Here is a 22,234-nt window from a genome sequence, read left to right as displayed (position 1 = left end):
CACCCTCCCTCTCCTTTGAGCTACAGTTTAAACTTAGCAAAGCTTTCAATTGTCTACCACATCTATGGCTACAACTCCTAATCGATTTAGCTTTCCCAAAGACAAGGAACTGGGTGTTTCACCTTTTAATATTCCCTATGAAAATTCCTTAGAAAGCACTTAATAAAAGTGCACAAATTATGGAATTATTGATAAACAATTATAGGATGACAGAAGTATGTCTTTAATGTGTCAATATTTAGGAACATATACAAAACCTTAAACAAGTCAGTTTTGACTACCGTATCAAAACTATAATATAGTGTGCAACAAAATACATTATTATAATTAAAATAATTCCATTTGTTTTCCAAAAGTACATTTACTTACTAGATTAACTTTTTAAAGGGGGAAGCACAACAATGTCATAAAGTAATATTTCATTATATAGCAATAGTTTGATTGGTTATATTTTGAAAAAAGAATGATACATTTTCTCTTATTCTTTCAAGAAAAGGATCTGTAAGATTTAAATGATCTCCAGGAAAATGTTTCCACTGTTTCAGCTGTGACATGGAGAGAGGTTTCAGGGAGTCAGACTTCTGGTGATGTGGACCAAGCTGACAACTTCTAGACACAGGGAATTTTTCCAATGAATCACCTGAAAAAAGTAAAACAATAAGAAAATCCTGAGGCCAATCAATATTCTATTATACACAATACCTTTTAATTATATAATGAGTTTGTGTGATTTATTATATTTGATTACCATAGTTCATGTTAAGATGAGCAAATTCAATTGATTCATTCCTTCTACAAATATTTATAAACCGTTTACTATGTGCTAATTTGAGCAAAGAGGGCCAAAGTGGTCAACAAAAATAGACATGGCCTCTGACTTCAAGGACTTTATGATCTAACAAGAGAACTACACATTAAACAAATAATCATCCAGAGAGATAGATGTATTATAGGTCCACAATTTCTTATCTAAAAGCCTGTGGGGCCAGATATGTTTCCAAATTTAGAATATAATTGTAACAACGTGGGATAACACTTCATAATCAAATTCATTAATTAGCTATGGCAAGAACAGTTGTACAAAAGAGATTAAAGACCATCGATGAATTCACATAAATTTAGCTAAGGCTTCTGCCAACAAATAAGATTGAAGCAAATTTATGAATGTGAAGTGAGGGAAAGTTGCTTAGTTGTGTCCAACTCTGCAACCCCTATATAGTCCATGGAATTCTCCAGGCCAGAATACTGGAGTGGGATCTTCTCCAGTATTCTCCAGGGGATCTTCCCAGCCCAGGGATCGAACCCAGGTCTCCCGCATTGCAGGCGGATTCTTTACCAGCTGAGCTATAAGGGAAGAAGGTGCGGGAGGGGCAGAGGGGGTGGCCCATAACTTTTGGTCTTTCAAGCTTTCTAGATTTCAAAACTGGAAATAAGGAACTATGGAGCCACATTACAAATAGAGCTAAGGGTATGAAGCTAAGACAGAGAGGGCTATGAGCATGTACAACAGGAAAAGCTGACCTGTGTTACTGAGATCTGAAGGATGACAGAGTGGCCACAATGGCAAAGCAGGAAGGCCCTGAGCTCACCATCTCCCGTGAGCACACCAGAAGTACTACTATGCAATTGTTACAAATTGCAGCTTTTTATGAGAGGGATGCAAAGACTGACAGGAGAGATTTTCCACAATTAAAGACAGAAGGAACTACAAGGAGATGGGTAGGAGAGGCAGAGATGCAGTCAGGACCCACCCCCTGGGAAGGTGACCCACAAAGGGGAGGATAATCACAATTGCAGAGGTTCTCCCCAAGGAGCAAGGGGCCTGAGGCCCACATCAAGCTCTCCAGCCTGGGGCTCCTGCACAGGGAAGATGAGCCCCCAAAAAATCTGGCTTTGAAGACCAGAGGGAATTACATATGGGGAAGCCAGAGGACTATAGGAAATAAGAGACTCCATACTCAAAAGGCTCATGCAAATCTCACATGCTAAAAGTCCCAGGGCAGAGGCAATGATTTGAAAAGAATGAAAAGAACCGGTGTCAGATCCACTTGCTGATCTTGGAAAGCCTCCTGGAGAAGCAGGAGCTAACTGTAATCCCCCTGGGAACAGCCATTCCGGGGAGCTCATTCTTCCCACAAGGGCATTGATGCTGGCGAGCACCATTTTGAAGTTCTCCCTCCAACCTAGCAGAACCAGGGGCCTACCTGCCCACCAGCAAGCCAACACCAGTCCCAGAAACCATAGGCCGAGCAGCTAGACAAATAGGAACCTGGCCCCACCCACCCGTAGGCCACACTCCCCCTATGACCGTCTGGGGCACACAGCTGGCAGAACCAGGACGTGGCACGGCCAGTGAACGGGCTGGAGCCACCGTATGCGGCGAGTCTGGCAGCCAGCCAGGCCAGGGACCGGCTCCAACTCCCAGGGCACCCACTCTGGCTGCCTGCCACAACAGAAGGAGCCACGCAGCCCCCAGAGGGGGCGCCCGAGATACAGCTCCGGTGACCGAGGGGAGTGCGCTGCGGGGCCCCACTGCGTGACTCCTACACAGGCCACTTCTCCAACATCAGGAAAAACCCAACCTATTTAATACACAAAAATAAACACAGAGGCAAAATGAGGAGACAGAAGAATATGTTCCAAACAAGGAAATAAAATGAAAGCCCAGAAGAAGTACTGAGAGAAGAAGAGATAAGCAATCTACCCAATAAAGAGCTCAAGGTAATAATCATAAAGATGCTCAACAAACTCAGGAGATGAATGGTGAGAAGTTTAACAAGTGCTAGAAAACAGACAGAAGAACCAAACAGAGCAGAAGATACAAAAGCTAAGGCTTCTTTGACAGTAGAATAATACCTCAAAAGTACTGACCGAAAAAAAAAACCAAAACATTAAAAAACCCTATCAACTAGAACTGTACACTCAGCAAAGAAAGAATTTAAGAAAGAGAAAAAACACTTTGAAAAAATACTGAGAGACTTAACCACTAATAGACCCTTGTTGGGGGAAAAAACAAAAAATGAAAAGACAGACAGTAGAAATGAATCAAAATATATCAGTAATTATAATTAATGTAAATAGACTGAATGCTCTAGTTGAAAGAAAACATCAGACTAGATAAAAAAGAAAATCCAGGCTCATGCTATTTAAATGAGAGTTACCGAAAATGATACAGAAAGGTTTAATGTAAAAGAATGGGAAAAGTATCAGATAAATACTAACAATGAGAAAGTCAGTGTAATATATTAACAGAAGACAAAATGAAAGCAAAAGACATTAGGGATAAAGCAATCCCTACATAATATAAATATAAATAATAATAAAATAAATAATAATGAAAACATTTCACAAACATATAAAATATATAAAGCAAAAATTGACAGAACAATGAGAAACAGACAAATTCACTGTCATACTGTAAGAATTTAATGTATTTCTTAATAACAGACACGTCTAACAAAGAATTAGGTTATTAACGGAAAAATGGGCAAATGTTATAAACAGGTGGTTCACATAAAGAAAATACAGCTCTTAACCACAGAAAAACATTCTCAACTTCACTCATAACAAAAGAAAATTAAATTAAATTAAAACTAAACAAACAAACCATTTTTTACTCTCAGACTGACAAAAACCCAAACATTTGATAATCCTAAATTGGGAAAGCTGTGGGGAAATAGTATACTGTTGGTGGGGTATAAATGATACAACCTCCACTCCAGTGGAGGGCACGTTAGCAGGACCTATCAAAATTACAAATGCACATATTGTCTGACATAGCAACACTGATAATTAACCTTACAAGATATTTGAACATATGGAAAAAGATGTATGAATGAAGATGCATACTGACTGAAAAGAACCTAATTACATGGCTGTGAGGTTAGATAAATAAATATGGTCTATTCATTCAATGGAGGATTATACACTGAGGGGGAAAAAAGAATGAGGAAACTCCTTCTGTAATGATATACTATTAAATGAAAAAGGTACAGAAGGTACAGAATCCTACATATACTACACTATCCCTTATGGGGGGTGGGGGGAACTGGGCAATAATATTTATTCAGAGTTCCTTGAATATGCATAAAAATACATCTAGGATACACAAGAAACTAGTAACAGTGGATTCTTATAGGGTAGCAGGACTAGAAACGAGACAGATGAGGGCATTACAGAAGGAAGTGTTTCCACCATATACATTTTATACTTTCCAATAGCTTTCATATGTAAACACTGCCAATTTTCCAGTTAAATTAGTAAATTTTTAAATCTTTAAAATAAGAAAAAAATAATTTGGTAACAGAAAATTTGACTAATATGGCAGAGCTCTAAACTAAGTAATTAAGAGAATACAAATGATTTTCATGCACAAGGGAAACATTTATTAACTGAACACACCAGGCCATACACCAAGTCTCTATAGTTGCCAAAGAATCAATATCATGCAGACCATACTTGGGACTACAGTGCAGTAGCCAGAATTCAATGACAAAAACTAAAATACACTTTAAAACATACTTTTAAATACCTCATGAGTCAAAGAAGAAATCATAATGGAAAATAAAAAATATTTAGAACTGGAAAATAAAAAATATTTAGAACTGAAAAATAAAAAGATGGCATATCAAAATCATGAGATTCAACTTAGTAGAAAATTTACAGCCTTAATACCCATTTTAGAAAAGAAGACTGAAAGTCATTAAGCTAAGGATTTAACTTTAGAAAATAAGGGAAAAAATTAGATAAATACAGGGCAAAAGAAAAGAAATAATTAGAGTAGAAATCACTAAAATGGAAAAAATATACAATAGAGGAGATTAATGTTGACTATATAAAGTATAAATTATTTCATGCTAGTCTTATACAGTTTCACTTCTTAAACTCATCTCAATACAATTATCAAGTGACTTCCAACTTCCAGACACTGCTTGCTCAAGTACTACTTCCAGTCGAGTGCCTATCTGAATAGTGTTCATTCTGGAGGGCTGACACTCTCAGCCTCATTTAAGCAGCACAAGCAGCGTGTGAAGTGCTGAGAAGTAGGGTGGCTCGGGCGTACTGTCCGGAAAGTATGACCTCATCAGAAGTGAGTGGTACACAAAAATAAACAGCAGGATTAGCCTGTCGTGTTTGTGTGTGTGTGTGAAACAGAAATAAGGATTAAAAACATTCCTCTAATTCTTAAATCATTATCACCAGGATTTGAATGATTTTTACTAAATAAGTCCGATTTTCCACAATTGATTCTGAATAGGCTAAATTGAGAGAACTAACAGGGTTCTAATTAAAATTTTTGCTCCTAGAGTAATGGAAATAAAAATAAACTAAAGGATCTAATTAAAAGCAAAAGGAAACTATAAACAAAAAGACAACCCTCAGAATGTTAAAAAATAATTGCAAACAAAGCAACTGACAAAGGATTAATCTCCAAAACATACAAGCAGTTTAAGCAGCTCAGTATCAGAAAACAAATAATCCAATCAAAAAAATGGGTGGAAGACCTAAACAAACATTTCTCCAAAGAAGACAAACACATGAAAAGATACTCAACACTGCTGATTATTAGAGAAATGCAAACCAAAACTACAATGAGGTATCACCTCACACTGGTCAGAACAGCCATCATCAAAAAAATCTACAGACAATAAATGCTGGAGAGGATGTGGAGAAAAGGGAGTCCTCTTGCACTGTTGGTGGGAAAGGAAATTGATACAGCCACTATTCCTTTAAAAAACTAGGAATTCAACTACCATATGACCCAGCAATCCCACTACTGGGCATAAACCTTGAGAAAACCATAATTCAAAAAGTCACATATACCCCAGTGTTCACGGCAGCACTATTTTCAAGAGCCGGGACATGGAGGTCACCTAGACATCCCCTGACATAAAAGAAGTTGTGGCACATATATACAATGGAATGTTACTCAGCCATAAAGAGGAAGAAATGTGAGTCAGTTGAAGTGAGGTGGATGAAACTGAAGCTTGTTATACAGGGTGAAGTTAAGTTAAAAAGAGAAAAATATCGTATATTAATGCATACACATGGGATCTAGAAAAATAGTACTGATGAACCTATGTGCAGGACGGGAGCAGAGACACAGACGTAGAGAACAGACATGGACACGGCTGGGGAAGGAGCGGGCGGGTATGAGCTGCGAGAGCAGCACTGACAGATAAACACTGCCACGTGTGGAACAGCTAAGCGGGAAGCAGCTGGACCGCACAGGCATCTCAGCTGGGAGCTCTGGGATGACCCGGGGGTGGGGTGGGGAGGGGATGAGAGGGCGGCCCAGGAGGGAGGGGATATAGTACACTTATAGCTGAGTCATACAGCGGAAACCAACACGACACTGGAAAGCAATTATCCTCCAATTAAAAAAAAAAAAGGGCCAAAAAAAATTTTTTTCCTCAAATACCCATGTCACAGCTGCCCTAAGACCTGAAGAAAAAATAAAACTAATATATGCAAGTGATCAATATTTCAGTCATTCTGTTTTTAAATATTTTCAACTGCTAAAGAGAGACCAATTAACTTCATCATAACAAAATTAAAATACAACTAACCTGTATGATTTTCTCCTGTACATTCACAGTCAAGCAGGTCATGAGTAACGCAATGTGAACTTTCATGCAATGTAAACAAGTTTTTAAGTTCTTCCACTGAAAACTGAATATGATCAGATGTCTTGGCTAGGTCTACAACTGCCCCAGAAAGACCTTGTTTACTGATCTGTCTTTGATAGATCTTTTCCTCTATTGTGCCTGAAGAGAAAACATTCATTAGATTTCCTTCAGATGTTTACATCTGTCATTTTGGTAGGGTAAGATACGTTTATTACTATACTAGCTAACAAATAGCTACCAATATTCCTGGTACTGAAGTTTAACACACAAAACACCTTTATTTACTCAAAGAGAATACATCTTTTTTCATACTGGAGGGTTACTACCTGTGGTTAGGAGTCTGTAAATATGTACAGGGTGCTTCTGACCATCTCTCCACACTCTAGACATTGCCTGTAGAAAATAAATGAGAACTCAGAGTACAATAAAAACTAATAACCTTCTCCACACAAACAACTTGTATTCATAAATTTAAGACTAGGAATTCTACATTTCACTTACAGCTTCAAAAACCAAAGCCCAGACATACCTAAGCATTCTCCACTTCAATTTTTTTTTCCCCCGAGTTAAAGAAAGGGATGAATGAACACTCGCTATGGTACTGTAAAATAACTACAGGGTGCCAGGCAACAGTGAGAGGGTCTATTTGCATCAAAAAAAAAAAAAAAATGGGATAGCAAGTTTAGGAAGTAAGAATGCAATGAAACAAGTATAGCATGGGCATGGAGGGTTTATTCTCGGTCCAAAAGGCTAATGATTCACCTCTAAGGAACCCTAGGATACCTGCAATCAGCTCAGGCTCTAGGCAGATCCCTGAGGTTTTAGGATTTATCAGTAATGCTATTTAGTAAAAGGTTAATGTTCAAACCCCGAACATTCCAAAGGAAATTCTGGCCCTCAAGCAGCTTCTGAAAACCCCTAGAATATCCTGCCTGATAAAAGCATCTTAGGTTACCTGGGGTCTTGGGCCACATCAAGTTGTTTACATTAACGATGTGATTTAGGTGGGGACTTGGGCCAGTCTGACCTTTGCAGAGGCCAATCACAGAGGTATCCGTGCCTACATGACCTACCTCCAACAAAAAATCTAGACATCAAGGCTTAAGTGAACTTCTCTGGTTGACAAAATTCCATGGGTGTTGTCACTCACTGATGCTAGGAAAATTAAGTGTTGTCCATACAATTCCATAGGGAAAGGAAAACTGGAAGCTTGTACCTGGTCTCTCCTGGACTCTGCCCTATGTACCTTTCACCTGTGCTGATTTTACTCTGTATCCTTTCACTGTAATAAACCCTGACTTGAATGTAACTGCTTTCCTTGATTCTGTGAGTCCTTCTAGTGAATCACTGAACCTGAGGGTTGTCTCCCAGTCCCCTAACACAGCTACCAGGTGAGGTGCAAATCTATAGGTAGAAACCTCAAAATCCGTGAAGATGGACTATACTCTGAAGAAAACCGAAGGCCGCTACTGAAATATTTTCCTAAGTAAGCTAATTTTGTATCTTCACTATACCCTGCACAAACACCGATCCTGGCACCCGTAACACCTTACTGCCGTCCCCTGACGGTCATGAGCATCCTGAAGACCCAACTAACTACAGAGTCAAGTAGGGCCTGGAGACACAGGCTTGGGTATCAATCCTGGCTCTGCCTCTTACAAGCTTCGTGACCTGGAACAAGCGTCCATACCGTCATCTGCAAAACAGAGCTTACAACACGCACACTTGTAAGACTACTGTGAGGATTAAACAGATGTAAAGCATTTAGTAGAATGCTTATTTTTACAAAATAAAGGCTGAATATGCAGCAGTTATTATACTTCATCATCACCCTCATATCGCCACAGGCACCATATCCCCCTTCAGCATTCGATAATGTTTGTTTAATATAGAAACAGTCCTACCTGGATATCAGTAGCTGGATTCCAATCAATGTCATAGAGGATTAAGTGAGATCCTCCAATAAGGTTAAGCCCCACACCACCAGCTTTTGAACTTAACAAAAAAATAAAATCAGAAGAGTATTTACTATTAAAGCCATCAACAATTTTCTGCCTTTGAGAGATTGGGGTCTGTCCATCAAGTCTTGTATAAGTATATCCATGACGCTTGCAGACTTCTTGTAAAATATCCAAGGTTCGTGTATAGTTGGATACCAACACAACTCTGTTAATCAAAAAGAAAGAATCTTCATATACAACTTAGAAGCAGTATTTGAATTTTTTAGAGAAAAATACTAATATTATCATTGATATTTATAGAATAACCAACAGAACTTTGTATAATTTAAACATAGATTTTCTTTCAAATTCCAGTTTAAAGTCAATATCTAAGAGGGAATTCCCTGGAGGTCCGGTGGTTAGGACTCTGTGCTTTCACTGCCAAAGGCATGGGTTCAATCCCTGGTTGGGGAGCTGGGATCCCACAAGGCACATGGTGTGGCAAAAAAAAAGAAATCTACCCAGAGGGATCGGGTAGAGAGGGAAGTGGGAGGGGGATTGGGATAGGGAATACATGTAAATCCATGGCTGATTCATGTCAATGTGTAACAAAAACCACTACAATACTGTAAAGTAATTAGCCTCCAACTAATAAAAATAAATGGAAAAAAAAGAAATCTAAGAGACTTTCAGTATAAAGATAACGGAGTAAACGCCGTTCTGCTTTCGTTACCTTTCTTAAGTCACCCTAAGAACAGCAGGAGAATAAGAAACACAAACTCTACCTTTGATGAAACAAGCAGAGATTTATATACGAAAACAGAGAGTAGTGGAATGGTGACCTGTTTAGGAGTGAAACCTAAGTGCCCACAGAGGGAGATACAAGCTCATTCACACAGCCACATCTTGCAAAGGCAGCGCAGAAGGAAGGGGTTTAGACTGCAGCCATTACAAGAGCAAAAGCAAGTAGAACCAGGTCCTACTCCCATGAAACAAGTTGACTTCGCTTTCTCAACTAGAATACTTACTCTCTGTGGAAAGTAAATCAAAGAAACTTAGATCAGGGAACTCTAGAAGGCAGAGATATAGCAACAAACCAAAATGCAAGTCTGAGTTTCTCACGTCTCTCATCCTCTAGCAGGCTAGCCCAGGCTTCTTCACATGGTGACAAAAAGGTTCCAGGAACCCCGAGGGCGGGCAAGCCCCAGTGCACAAGACCTTTTCAAGCCCCCTGTGCTGCCACATTTGCCAGCATCTCATGGGCCGATCCAAGTCAGGTGGCTGAGCTCAGAGTCAGAATGCGAGATGACCCAAAGTTACACAACAAAGGGACAAGGATGGGGGGAGGGAGAACTTGAGACCATTTTTGTAATCTACCAACATTCCTATAAAAAGACTCTGCCTGTACTAACATAGGGACAACATTATTACTATTGTTAATAGTATAGGAAGAACACTCCAGTACTAATGTTTCAGTCATTTTTTGCCCTTTCAATACTATTGTGTGGATGAATAACATTATCTAAACATAGTTTTTCGGATACAGCTTTACTGGACTGGAGGAAGTCTGGTTTAGAATATTTTTCCCCAACAAGTTCTTAGAAGACTAGATGTAGATTGATGGGAGCAGTGATTATCTTGGTAAGGAGTCTTGGACAATCCCCTTTCATAGGTTGAAAGCTCCCCCTCCTCCACAAACATAACACTTTCAAATAAGGACAGTATTTTTATGATTACTTTAGTGTCCCTAAAAGCAGGTGAAATCTGCAGGAAGACTGCCATGTGAGGTACAGTACAAGGTGTACCCGGCACAAGAGTGTCCAACCAAGATGTATGGGGGTTGGAATTCAGCATGAACTCTGCTCACTAGGTTTCAAGCCATGCATGAATGCAACCAAGAGGGAAGAGGAACTTTTTAAATTTTGATGTATTTTTTTTAGAAATTCCATATAAGGGCCACCATCCAGACAAGTCAGGAGTTCTAATTAATCTTAATATACACAAAAGCACTGTGAAAGAGTGTAGCCTGTAGACCTAAAACACAGCTACCTGGTTCCAGTTAATGAGGGTACAGTAGACCAAGTACACACAGTAATACTATCCCTGAAATCAAACACTGTGAGCAACTTATAGCTACATATTTTAAAGGTTTAGGAGATGCTTGTACATAGGCAGTTCAGCTGTGGAAAATCTGACCTCTATATCCAATTGGCCATATAAGAAAAAAAAAAAGGCTACAACTCAGCAACAACAACAAAAAACCAACCCAATTAAAAAATGGGCACAGGATTTGACATCCTCCAAAGAAAATACACAGATGGTCAACAAGTACATCAAAAGATGCCCAACATCACTAATTACTGTGTATGTGTGGGTGCATAGGTGCACTTAGTCGCTCAGTTGTGTCCAACTCTTTACGACCCCATGGACTGTAGCCTGCCAGGTTCCTCTGTACATGGAATTTTCCAGGTAAAAATACTGGAGTGGGTTGCCATTTCCTACTCCAAGAGATCTTCCCAACCCAGGGATCAAACACACATCTCTTACATCTCTTGCATTGGCAGGCAGACTCTTTACCACTGTGCCATTTGGAAAGCCCCCATTAATTACTAAGGAAATGCAAATCAAAACCAAATGAAATATCATCTTACATCCATTAGGACATCAAAAACAAAACAGAAAATAGCAACACTGGTGAGGCTGTTGAGAAATTAGAATCTTTGTGCACTCTTGTTGAGAATATAAAATGGTGCAAAAAAAGAGTATGCAGGTTCCTTAAAAAATTAAAAAGAGAATTATCCTATGATCCAACAATTCTATTTCTGGATATGTATCCAAAGGAATCAAAAACATGGTCTCAAAAAGACATTGATTCACTCATGTTCACAGCAACATTATGCACAATAGCCAAAAGGTGGAAGCAACCCAATCATCCATAGGCAGATGAATGGGTAAACAAAGTATCACATACATACAGTGGAATATTATTCAGCCTTAAAAAGGAAAGAAATTCTGACACATGATAGAACATGGATGAACTTTGAGGACATTACACTAAGTAGAATAAGCTAGTCATAAAAAGACAAAACATTGTATGATTTCACTTATATAAGGTACCTACAGTAATCAGATTCATGAAGACAGAAATTAGACAGGTGGTTACACACTTCAGTTCAGTTCAGTCACTCAGTCGTGTCCGACTCTTTGCGACCCCATGAATCGCAGCATGCCAGGCCTCCCTGTCCATCACAAACTCCCAGAGTTTACTCAAACTCATGTCCATCAAGTCGGTGATGCCATCCAGCCATCTCATCCTCTGTCGTCCCCTTCTCTTCCTGCCCCCAATTCCTCCCAGCATCAGGGTCTTTTCCAATGAGTCAACTCTTCGCATGAAGTGGCCAAAGGATTGGAGTTTCAGCTTCAGCATCAGTCCTTCCAATGAACACCCAGGACTGATTTCCTTTAGGATGGACTGGTTGGATCTCCTTGCAGTCCAAGGGACTCTCAAGAGTCTTCTCCAACACCACAGTTCAAAAGCATCAATTTTTCGGTGCTCAGCATTCTTCACAGTCCAACTCTCACATCCATACATGACCACTGGAAAGACCATAGCCTTGACTAGACAGACCTTTGTTGGCAAAGTAATGTCTCTGCTTTTTAACATGCTATCTAGGTTGGTCATAATTTTCATTCCAAGAAGTAAGCATCTTTTAATTTCATGGCTGCAATCACCATCTGCAATGATTTTGGAGCCCAAAAAAATAAAGTCTGACACTGTTTCCACTGTTTCCTCATCTATTTCCCATGAAGTGATTGGACCAGATGCCATGATCTTAGTTTTCTGAATGTTGAGCTTTAAGCCAACTTTTTCACTCTCTTTCACTTTCATCAAGAGGCTTTTTAGTTCCTCTTCACTTTCTGCCATAAGGGTGGTGTCATCTTCATATCTGAGGTTACTGATATTTCTCCCAGCAATGATTCCAGGCTGTGCTTCTTCCAGCCCAGAATTTTTCATGATGTACTCTGCATATAAGTTAAATAAGCAGGGTGACAATATACAGCCTTGATGTACTCCTTTTCCTATTTGGAACCAGTCTGTTGTTCCATGTCCAGTTCTAACTGTTGCTTCCTGACCTGCATACAGGTTTCTCAAGAGGCAGGTCAGGTGGTCTGGTAACTCTTTCAGAATTTTCCACAGTTTATTGTGGACACACTAGTATATATAAAATATCATCCAATAAAACATTTTAATCAAACTGTATTAAAGAGTTCATAGAAAGTTTCCTTAGTCACTTCAGTATTATGAAAAAAGCAAATGACACTGTTAATACTCCAAAGAGGTGAAGCAGACTCCTTGACAATTAAATATAATTACTATTTTGCAAACTTTTCTCTGTATTTTTGCATTCAAAAAGTTTGAATATCTCGTACAAGGATAATTAAGACACAGTCCCTGCACTACAGGTGCTGACATAGACGAGAACTACTGACGACAGTATAACATGAGAAGAGCTCCATCAGAGGCGGGTACATGACGCTAGGGGAGTACAGATGAGGGGCCGCTAACTCAGTATGAGGCCAGGGGCTTCCAAGAGGAGAAAGCTTCTGACCTGAGTCTTAAGAGAAAGTCAGCCAGAAGAATGAGAAGTAGGGGTACTTCAGGCATAGGAACCTGCAACAGGTAAGAACAGAGGTGAGAAGCAGAGCAAATTGTAGGTTCTGCAAATAGATTCTGGTATAATTGGACAACTTGAAAGTGTGAATGAGTCAAGAGGGATAAGGCTGGAAAAGGAGGTACCACCATGTCATGAAGAGTCTTGATCAACGTGCTATAGAGTTTAGAAATTTCTGGACGGCAACTGGGAATCTTTGAATGATTTTTAAGAAAAGGAGTAACGTGTTCACATTTGTATTTTTAAAAATATACATTTTAGGGCACAATGATATGCAATGGGATTGAAAGTCAGAGGAACACAGTTTATATGAGACCACCACAATCCAATTGTAATTACAAGACTCAAAACAAAAATCTTGGTTGTGAACAGCAGTAATTTAACACAGCAGTGCAATCCAACCAGACCTCAAAAATAAATTTTTTTTAATAAATTTTTAAAAATATTTACAATAAAACTCAAAACAGGTGCTAAAAAAATTCTTGGTACCAGAAAGCAAATGGATTCCTGAGATGAAGAAATAAAAGCAATAGAATGTGGTGACTGATGACACTGGAAAGTGCAGGAGAAAAGTGAGTCTGGAATGATGAAAGCGTTTTCTTTGCATATGGTACCATTCATCATGCCAAGGAACAGTGAAGAAAGATTTAGGCTTGCAATGGCAAAGTGATGAAGCTGGTTTGGTACATGAGAAGGCTGAGATCCAGACAGATTTAGAGTCCATTAATTGAGGCTTGAACTAGAGATACAGATTTTGAATCAACACTATATGGCTGACAGCTGAAACTAGGGGAATAGAACTAAGGCAGGAAGGATCTTTAGAGTGAGAAGGTGGCTGAAGAGAATGTCCTCAGGAGTATCAACATTTAAGGACAGAAAGAGGATTCTTAAAGAGATAAAGAAATGAGTTAGGGGCTTCCCTGGTCGCTCAGTGGTAAAGCATTCACCTGCCAAGGTAGGAGACACGGGTTCGATCCCTGATGCAGAAAGATCCCACATCCTGCGGAGTAACTAAGCCAGGGCACCACAACCATTGAGCCTTCGCTCTAGAGCCTGGAAGCTTCAACCACTGAGCCCACGTGCCCAGCTACTGAAGCCTGCACGCCCTAGGACCCATGGCCCTAGGTGCCAACCAGAGGAGGCACCGCAATGAGACGCCCGTGCACCGCAACGAGAGAGAAGCCCCTGCTCGCTGCAACTAGAGAAAGCCCGTGCAGCGTTGAAGACCCAACACAGCCAAAAATAAACAAATTTTAAAACAGAAAATTTAAAAAAAAAAGAAACAAGTTAGGTGTTACATATCAAAAGACATCTCTAGGGTTTTTTAAATATAGGTATTTACTTTACATTTAGTTTTTCTTAGATAAAAACTTACAGGCACATTGGTAATGGCAGGTTTATAAAAGACTAGGAGCTGACCATGCTCCCAAAAAAGAAAACAACTTGTTTTTAATGTTTTCTTTTTTTCAAAAAGAGGCAGTGAGGGAAGGGAGTAAGGACATGGTCTAAGCTGAAATCCATAAGCACACAGAAGCGGTTTATTAAACCGCGCTCTTACTTTTCAGCAGGACGAAGTTCGCGGATAACGGCTAAGAGCTTTGACAGCACCTGCAGTTTTCCAGACTCTTCCTCAGTAAACATGATCGGGTTGTAATCAGCAGGGAACACATTCATCAAGCCTTCATAGAGATTTCTTTCTTCACTCTCATCCCAAGTTGAGTTGCTTTCTTTTTCCTGTTAAAAAGGATAATTGTCAACCCTGGTTCATGTTTTTTAAACAGGGAGGAAAAAATGCTTAAATTATGAGTAAAAAAAAAAAAAATGAAGTTTAATAGCTACCTGAAAAGCCCACTGTAATTGTTATGTAAATCTTTAAAGGTCACAATTTGGCCATGTTTGATTACAGTGATTACAGAGCAGTTCTAATGATGTCTCCAAAATGCCTGCTCCCTGCACCCCACAAGGGCAGTAGCATTGCCGATGTGTGATCGAGGGGGAGGCGGATAGCAGAGAACTAAACGGGAGGAAAACAGAGGGCAGACAGTGCTAGGAAATCTGTGCGCTCCGAAACCCTGAGGATCCTCATCACTGCTGCCTCCTTTTCTCTCTTCTTCCCTCCTTCTCTCCCTGCCGTTCCTTTTCTCTCCTGATTTGTAGGCTCACACAGCACCTCCCAGGTGATCCTCAAACTCAAGCACAAACTCAATCTTACCCACTTCTTCTACAAGAAGGAATAATTCTGCCAACACATTAACAGAGAAATTTACTGTTAGTTACAATATTTTGGCTTTTTTACAAAAGGTTGTTGTATATTATTCCAAAGAGATTATCACCACCTCCAAAACGTCCCCGCCAAAACTGACATGTGAGCCCAAAACTGGAGATTACATTTGTTAATGACTGCATCACTTTTTTAGATTAAATTTCTGGGATTGGTAGTCTCCTCACTCTCTCCCACATTTAGCAGATTTTTCACTGTTCTTGAAACTTTGTTCAGCCTATGTCCCCTGCCTGGAATGTTCCGTCACTTTTTTTATTTTGCCCAATTATCCCACTCCTATAAACACTTGAGGACCCAATGCAAATTCCACCTGATTACTCACAGACACCTTTTGGGGGGCATTGAGTCTTAAAACTTTATAGTTACACAGTACATTTCAACTTTGAATTTATTTAGTTGTACAATTAACAATTTTTTTTTTATAATTCCCTAATGCTTTAATGTGTGTTGTAATCTTTCACTAATACTACTAGAAACATCTTAAGGGCAGTGAGTCCTGTAGCATAAATTGCTTGGCACAAAGTACTAATTTTAACTTGGCTTATTCCCAAAACATAGCAATATTTGCATAAAATCACTTGATCAAAAATACTTGGAACCCTAAGATATTTTACATAACTGGGATATATATGAGAGGAGAGATGGTTGCTGGCTGCTTTGGGTTAGGTTTCCTACACCAATGCCTACACCTTGGCAGGATTATCAAAGGATGACAGACCCTGGGTCCAATCTACAGCTTTTCATGTTCAGAAACTTGCATATGCTTAATAGGGAAATGAGCCATACTAACCAAATTAAGAGACTAAATCAGACTATAAATTATATAAATTTATTGACCTATAAATGAGGCCTGACTATTTAAACCGACTGGTCTATGTATTCTGTCCTATAAACAGTCCATGGGGAAACCAAATTATTAGCACTAAGCTGTCTGGTGAACAATAAACCAAAATACAAGGGAGATGAGTGATCCTAAGGCACAAGAGTTCTCAGCCAGGAGCACATAATCAGAATCACTCAGGGCAGCTTTTTCAAAATCTTCATGACTGGGTCCTACTCTCAGAGAATCTGAATGTACTCTAAACAGTGTCCCTGAAGACTATAATGTATACTCCTAATTAAGAATCAATTAACAGATAACACCTTTATGCTGAGACAGCCTGATTCATGGAGATGCATCACAGAGATTTACCAGTCAGACTTCCCAAATCAACTAGACAGGGCAATCTCTTCTCTGACTCTATGCAACCCAATACTCTCCTTATAAGAAGATACACATATATCATACATAAGACGATACACAGAAATACACAACTCATATAAGTTGTGACTTATTTTTATTGGTTATATCCATGCACATTTCCTGAAGAGAAACCCATCATTTTGACTGAACTTGGGAAAACAATCTAGTTTCAGTTGGAACACATTTATTAAGCCATTGCTTAAAGGTTACTTATATATAAAGGCTCATTTCAGTCATTTTCTTATTGATCCTTACTTGCTATGATGTTAGAGGGATGGTAAATTATGTCCTCTATTTAAAGTTTGTAGTATACTCTGCCTGTTAATAGTTAAGCGGTACATTCTGGGTCATCATAGGTTTTTTCTTTTAAGGAAGAATTCTGGCTTCTTTTTTTGTTGGGCATCATGCCCAAAGAGTTTAATTTTTATCACTGTGTTTAGAATCTGTTCCTTTAAAAGTTGCTTAATAAATTGTTATAATCCTGTCTACTGCAGAGTTATAGAGAGCTGACTTCTCCTATGATAAACTATGTAAATATAATCCACTGTAGGAATAAACATGGAGAAATGTGACAGAACACTACATCTCCTAAATACATAATTAATGACCTCTGCATAACGTAGCACCCACAGGTTTTCTTTCGATTTGTTTGCAAATTATTTTACTATTTAAATAAAAATAAAAGAAGAAAAATTAAGGGTGAGTTGGGGATAATAGGGTATTAATAGTTACTGTACAGCTTCCATGACCAGGCATTCTGCTAGGTTCTTTACATCTTCTTTCATCAAATTGCCTCAATAACATTTTCAGGAGGTTATTATTATCTCTGTCTTCCAGTTAAGACAAACTAAAGCTCACAGACATAACCTGGCCATGGTTAAACTTGCTTTCAGTTAAATAAGTAGTACAGAAAAATAAATCCAAGAAGGCAAAGTTGTTGTCTAAGGAGGCTTCACAAATATCTGAGAAAAGAAGAGAATTAAAAGGCAAAGGAGAAAGGGAAAGACACACCAAACTGAATGCAGAATTCCAGACAATAACAAGGAGAGATAATAAAGCCTTCTCAAGTGAACAATGCAAACAAATAGAGGAAAACAACAGAATGGGAAAGACTAGAGATCTCATCAAGAAAATTGGAGATAGCAAGGAAACATTTCATGAAAGGATGGGCACAATAAAGGACAGAAATGGTAAGGATATAACAGAAGCAGAAGAGATTAAAAAGAAGTGGTAAAAATATACAGAAGAACTATACAAAAAAGGTCTTATATGACCCAGCAAATCACAATGGTGTGGTCCTTCACCTAGAGCCAGACATCCTGGAGTCAAGTGGGCCTTAAGAAGCATCACTACAAACAAAGCTAGTGATGGTGATGAAATTCCAGCTGAGCTATTTTAAATCCTAAAAGATCATGCTGTTAAAAAGTGCTGCACTCAATTATGTCAGCAAATTTGGAAAACTCAGCAGTGGCCACAAGACTGGAAAAGGTCAGTTTTCACTCCAATCCCAAAGAAAGGCAACGCCAAAGAATGTTCAAACTGTCCTACAATTGTGCTCATTTCACATGCTAACAAAATTCGGTTCAAAATCCTTCAAGTTAGGATTCACCCATGTGTGAACCAAGAACTTCCAGATGTCCAAGCTGGGTTTAAAAAAGGCAGAGGAACCAGAGATCAAATTGCCAACATTCATTGGATCATAGAGAAAGGAAGGAAATTCTGAAAAATAGCTATTTCTGCTTCACTGACTGTGGTAAAGCCTTTAATTGCATGGATCACAACAAACTGGAAAATTCTTAAACAGATGGGAATACTAGACTACCTTACCTGTCTCCTGTGAAACCTGTATGCAGGTCAAGAAGAAAGTTAGAACCAGACATGGAACAAAGGACTGGTTCAAAATTGGGAAAGGAGTATGTCAAGGCTGTATACTGCCACTCTGCTTATTAACTTATACGCAGAGCTGTTGCTGTTGTTCAGTCGCCCAGTCATGTCTGACTCTTTGCAACCCCATGACTGCGGCACTCCATGCCTCTCCATCCCTCACCATCTCCTGACATTTGCCCAAGTTCATGTCCATTGCTTCGGTGATGCCATCCAGCAATCTCATCCTCTGACGCCCTCTTCTCCTTCTGCCCTCAATCTTTTCCAGCATCAGGGACTTTTCCAATGAGTTAACTGTTTGCATCAGATGACCAAAATACTGGAGTTTCAGATTCAGAATCAGTCCTTCCAATGTACTTTGCACAATATGCAGAGTACATCATGCAAAATGCAGGGCTGGATGAATCACAAGCTGGAATCAAGATTGCCACAAGAAATATCAACAACTTCAGATATGCAGATGATACCACTCTCATGGCAGAAACCAAAGAGGAATTAAAGAGCCTCTTGATGAGGGTTAAAGAGGAGAGTGAAAAAGCTAAGAATATTCAAAAAACTAAAATCATGGCATCCGGTCCCATTACTTCATGACAAACAGAAGGGGAAAAAGTGGAAAGTGATGATTTTCTTTTCTTAGGCTTCAAAATCATGGCAGACGGTGACTGCAGCCAGGAAATTAGAAGACACTTACTCCTTGGAAGAATAGCTATGACAAACCTAAAGAGCATATTAAAAAACAGAGACATCACTTTGCCAACAAAGGTTCATATAGTCTAAGCTATGGTTTTTCCAGTAGTCATGTACAGATGTGAGAGTTGAACCATAAAGAAGACTGAGCACTGAAGAACTGATGTTTTCAAATTGTGGTTCTGGAAGATGGCGGAGGAGTAGGACGGGGAGACCACTTTCTCTCCTACAAATTCATCAAAAGAATAACTGAACGCAGAGCAAACTTTGCAAAACAACCTCGGATCGCTAGCTGAGGTCATCAGGCGCCCAGAAAAGCAGCCCATTGTCTTCGAAAGGAGGTAGGACAAAATATAAAAGATAAAAAGTGAGACAAAAGAGCTAAGGACGGAGATCCGTCCCGGAGCTCTTAGGCGGCATTGCTTGGGGTAGGGTCCGGGCCTGAGTGCCCTGAGGACAATCGGAGGGAACTTCTGTGAGTTGCCAACTTGAACTGTGGGAGACCAAAAGAGAGAGAGTAAATTAACCAGCCCGAACACACTGCCGGCCGTTCGCAGAACAAAGAGACCGAGAGGGTCCAGAGAGGAGCTCGCAGGCTGCGGACTGGCCCAGCCCCGCCGGAGGCAGGAGGCGGGGGGAGGGGAAGGTCGCGGCGAGACACAGGGCGCAGGCACCCGACCAGCGCGGGTGGGGACTGGGGCTGGGGACGCGGAGGGCAGAAGGCGCACGCACCCGACTGGCGCCAGAGGAAACTGAAACTGGGTCCGTGGAAGGGAGCGGGCGCGCCACACCTGGGGATAGCGCGCCCATCAAGCCCCTGGCAGCCTGGACCGCTCTGACGGGGAAGGCACAGAGAGCAGGCGCAGCTTTTCCTTCCGTGCTTTTGTGGAACACCCGAGGGCTGGAACCTCGCGCAGCGAGGGCCGCGCTCCATATAGAACAGCCGGGAGCCTGAGCAGCGCAGACGGAGAAAGCAGCGTCAGCCCCTCCCGGCAGCCCCAGCCCATCCCCACGGCGCAAGCCTGTCCCCACAGCGCCAGCCTCTCCCCGCAGCGGCAGCCCCTCCCTGCCCCGCAGAGCGACGGAACTAGCTACCTGAATAAGAGTCCACCTCCGCCCGCCTGTGTCAGGGCGGAAATGAGGCTCTGAAGAGACCGGCAAACAGAAGCCAAATAAACAAAGGGAACCGCTTCAGAAGGGACTGGTGCAACAGATTAAAATCCCTCTAGGAAACACTGACTACACCGGAGGGGCCTGTAGATATCGAGAAGCGTAAGCTGGAACGAGGAGCTATCTGAAACTGAGCCGAACCCACACTGACCGCAACAGCTCCAGAGAAACTCCTAGATATAATTTTACTTTTTTCTCTCTCTTTTTTTTTTTTAATTTTTTTTTTCTTTTTTCTTTCTTCTCTTTTATTTTCCTTTAAAATCCCCTATTACTCCCCCATTACTCCTTAACTTTCATTTCCACAGACTTTTACGATTTTTTAATTAGGGGGAAAAAAAAAATTTTTTTTTTTCTTTTTCTTTCTTTTTTTTCTTTCCTTTTTCTCTTCTATTTTCTATTTTTCTTTTTCTCTTATTTCCTTTAAAGTCCTCTAGTACTCCTCTACTACTCCTTAATTTTCATTTTCAATACACTATAACCTTACAAAAAAAAAAAAAAGAAGAGAAGCCCTATTTTTAAACCGAAGATTATTCTCTCCCAATCTTGACTCTCTGTTTTCTACCTCAGAACACCTCTATTTCCTCCTTTCCCCTTCTCTTCCCAATCCAATTCTGTGAATCCTTGTAGGTGACTGGGCTACGGAGAACACTCTGGGAACAGACAGCAGCGTAGATCTGTCTCTCTCCTCTTGAGTCCCCCTTTTTCTCCTCCTGTTCATCTCTATCACCCTCCTCCCTCTCCTCTTCTTCATGTAACTCTGTGAACCTCTCTGGGTGTCCCTAACGGGGGAGAATCTTTTAGCCATTAACCTAGAAGTTTTCTTATCAGGGCTGTATAGTTGGAGAAGTCCTGAGACTACAGGAAGAATAAAACTGAAATCCAGAGGCAGGAGACTTAAGCCCAAAACCTGAGAACACCAGAAAACTCCTGACTACATGGAACTTTAAGTAATAAGTGACCGTCCAAAAGCCTCCATACCTACACTGAAACCAACCACCACCCAAGAGCCAATAAGTTTTAGAGCAAGACATACCACGCAAATTCTCCAGCAACGCAGGAACATAGCCCTGAACATCAACATACAGGCTGCCCAAGGACACACCTAACACATAGACCCATCTCAAAACTCATTACTGGGCACTCCATTGCTCTCCAAAGAGAAGAAATCAAGTTCCACGCACCAGAACACTGACGCAAGCTCCCCTAACCAGGAAATCTTGACAAGCCAATCGTCTAACCCCACCCACTGGGTTAATCCTCCACAATAAAAAGGAACCACAGACCTCCAGAATACAGAAAGCCCACTCCAGATACAGCAATCTAAACAAGATGAAAAGGCAAAGAAATACCCAACAGGTAAAGGAACATGAAAAATGCCCACCAAGTCAAACAAAAGAGGAGGAGATAGGGAATCTACCTGAAAAAGAATTTAGAATAATGATAATAAAAATGATCCAAAATCTTGAAAACAAAATGGAGTTACAGATAAATAGCCTGGAAACAAAGATTGAAAAGATTCAAGAACTGTTTAATAAAGACCTAGAAGAAATAAAAAGAGTCAATTAAAAATGAATAATGCAATGAATGAGATCAAAAACACTTTGGAGGGAACCAAGAGTAGAATAATGGAGGCAGAAGATAGGATAAGTGAGGTAGAAGATAAAATGGTGGAAATAAATGAAGCAGAGAGGAAAAAAGAAAAAAGGATCAAAAGAAATGAGGACAAC

General features: G+C 40.1%; 1 protein-coding gene across 6 annotated transcripts in view; it reads right to left on the bottom strand.

Moving 5' to 3' along the window:
* Positions 1-205: 205 nt before the first annotated feature.
* Positions 206-22,234, bottom strand: part of RAD54B (RAD54 homolog B) — a 113,871-nt gene continuing 91,842 nt past the window's right edge. For 5 of the 6 annotated variants that reach the window (XM_043879866.1, XM_043879868.1, XM_043879865.1 and 2 more), the window contains 5 exons: positions 14,801-14,976; positions 8,534-8,795; positions 6,956-7,022; positions 6,570-6,767; positions 206-640 (listed from right to left, as the gene is read on the bottom strand). In XM_043879866.1, the coding sequence (XP_043735801.1) occupies positions 423-640; positions 6,570-6,767; positions 6,956-7,022; positions 8,534-8,795; positions 14,801-14,976 (921 nt within the window). In that variant the 3' untranslated portion in view covers positions 206-422. The remainder of the gene's footprint in view (positions 641-6,569; positions 6,768-6,955; positions 7,023-8,533; positions 8,796-14,800; positions 14,977-22,234) is intronic. The other variant, XM_043879869.1, reaches the window with a different exon arrangement.

Source organism: Cervus elaphus, chromosome 21 (genome assembly GCF_910594005.1).
Source record: "Cervus elaphus chromosome 21, mCerEla1.1, whole genome shotgun sequence".
Taxonomy (NCBI): Eukaryota; Metazoa; Chordata; class Mammalia; order Artiodactyla; family Cervidae; genus Cervus; species Cervus elaphus.
Note: the sequence above shows the minus strand (reverse complement) of the source record. Positions and strands in the feature narration are given on the sequence as shown.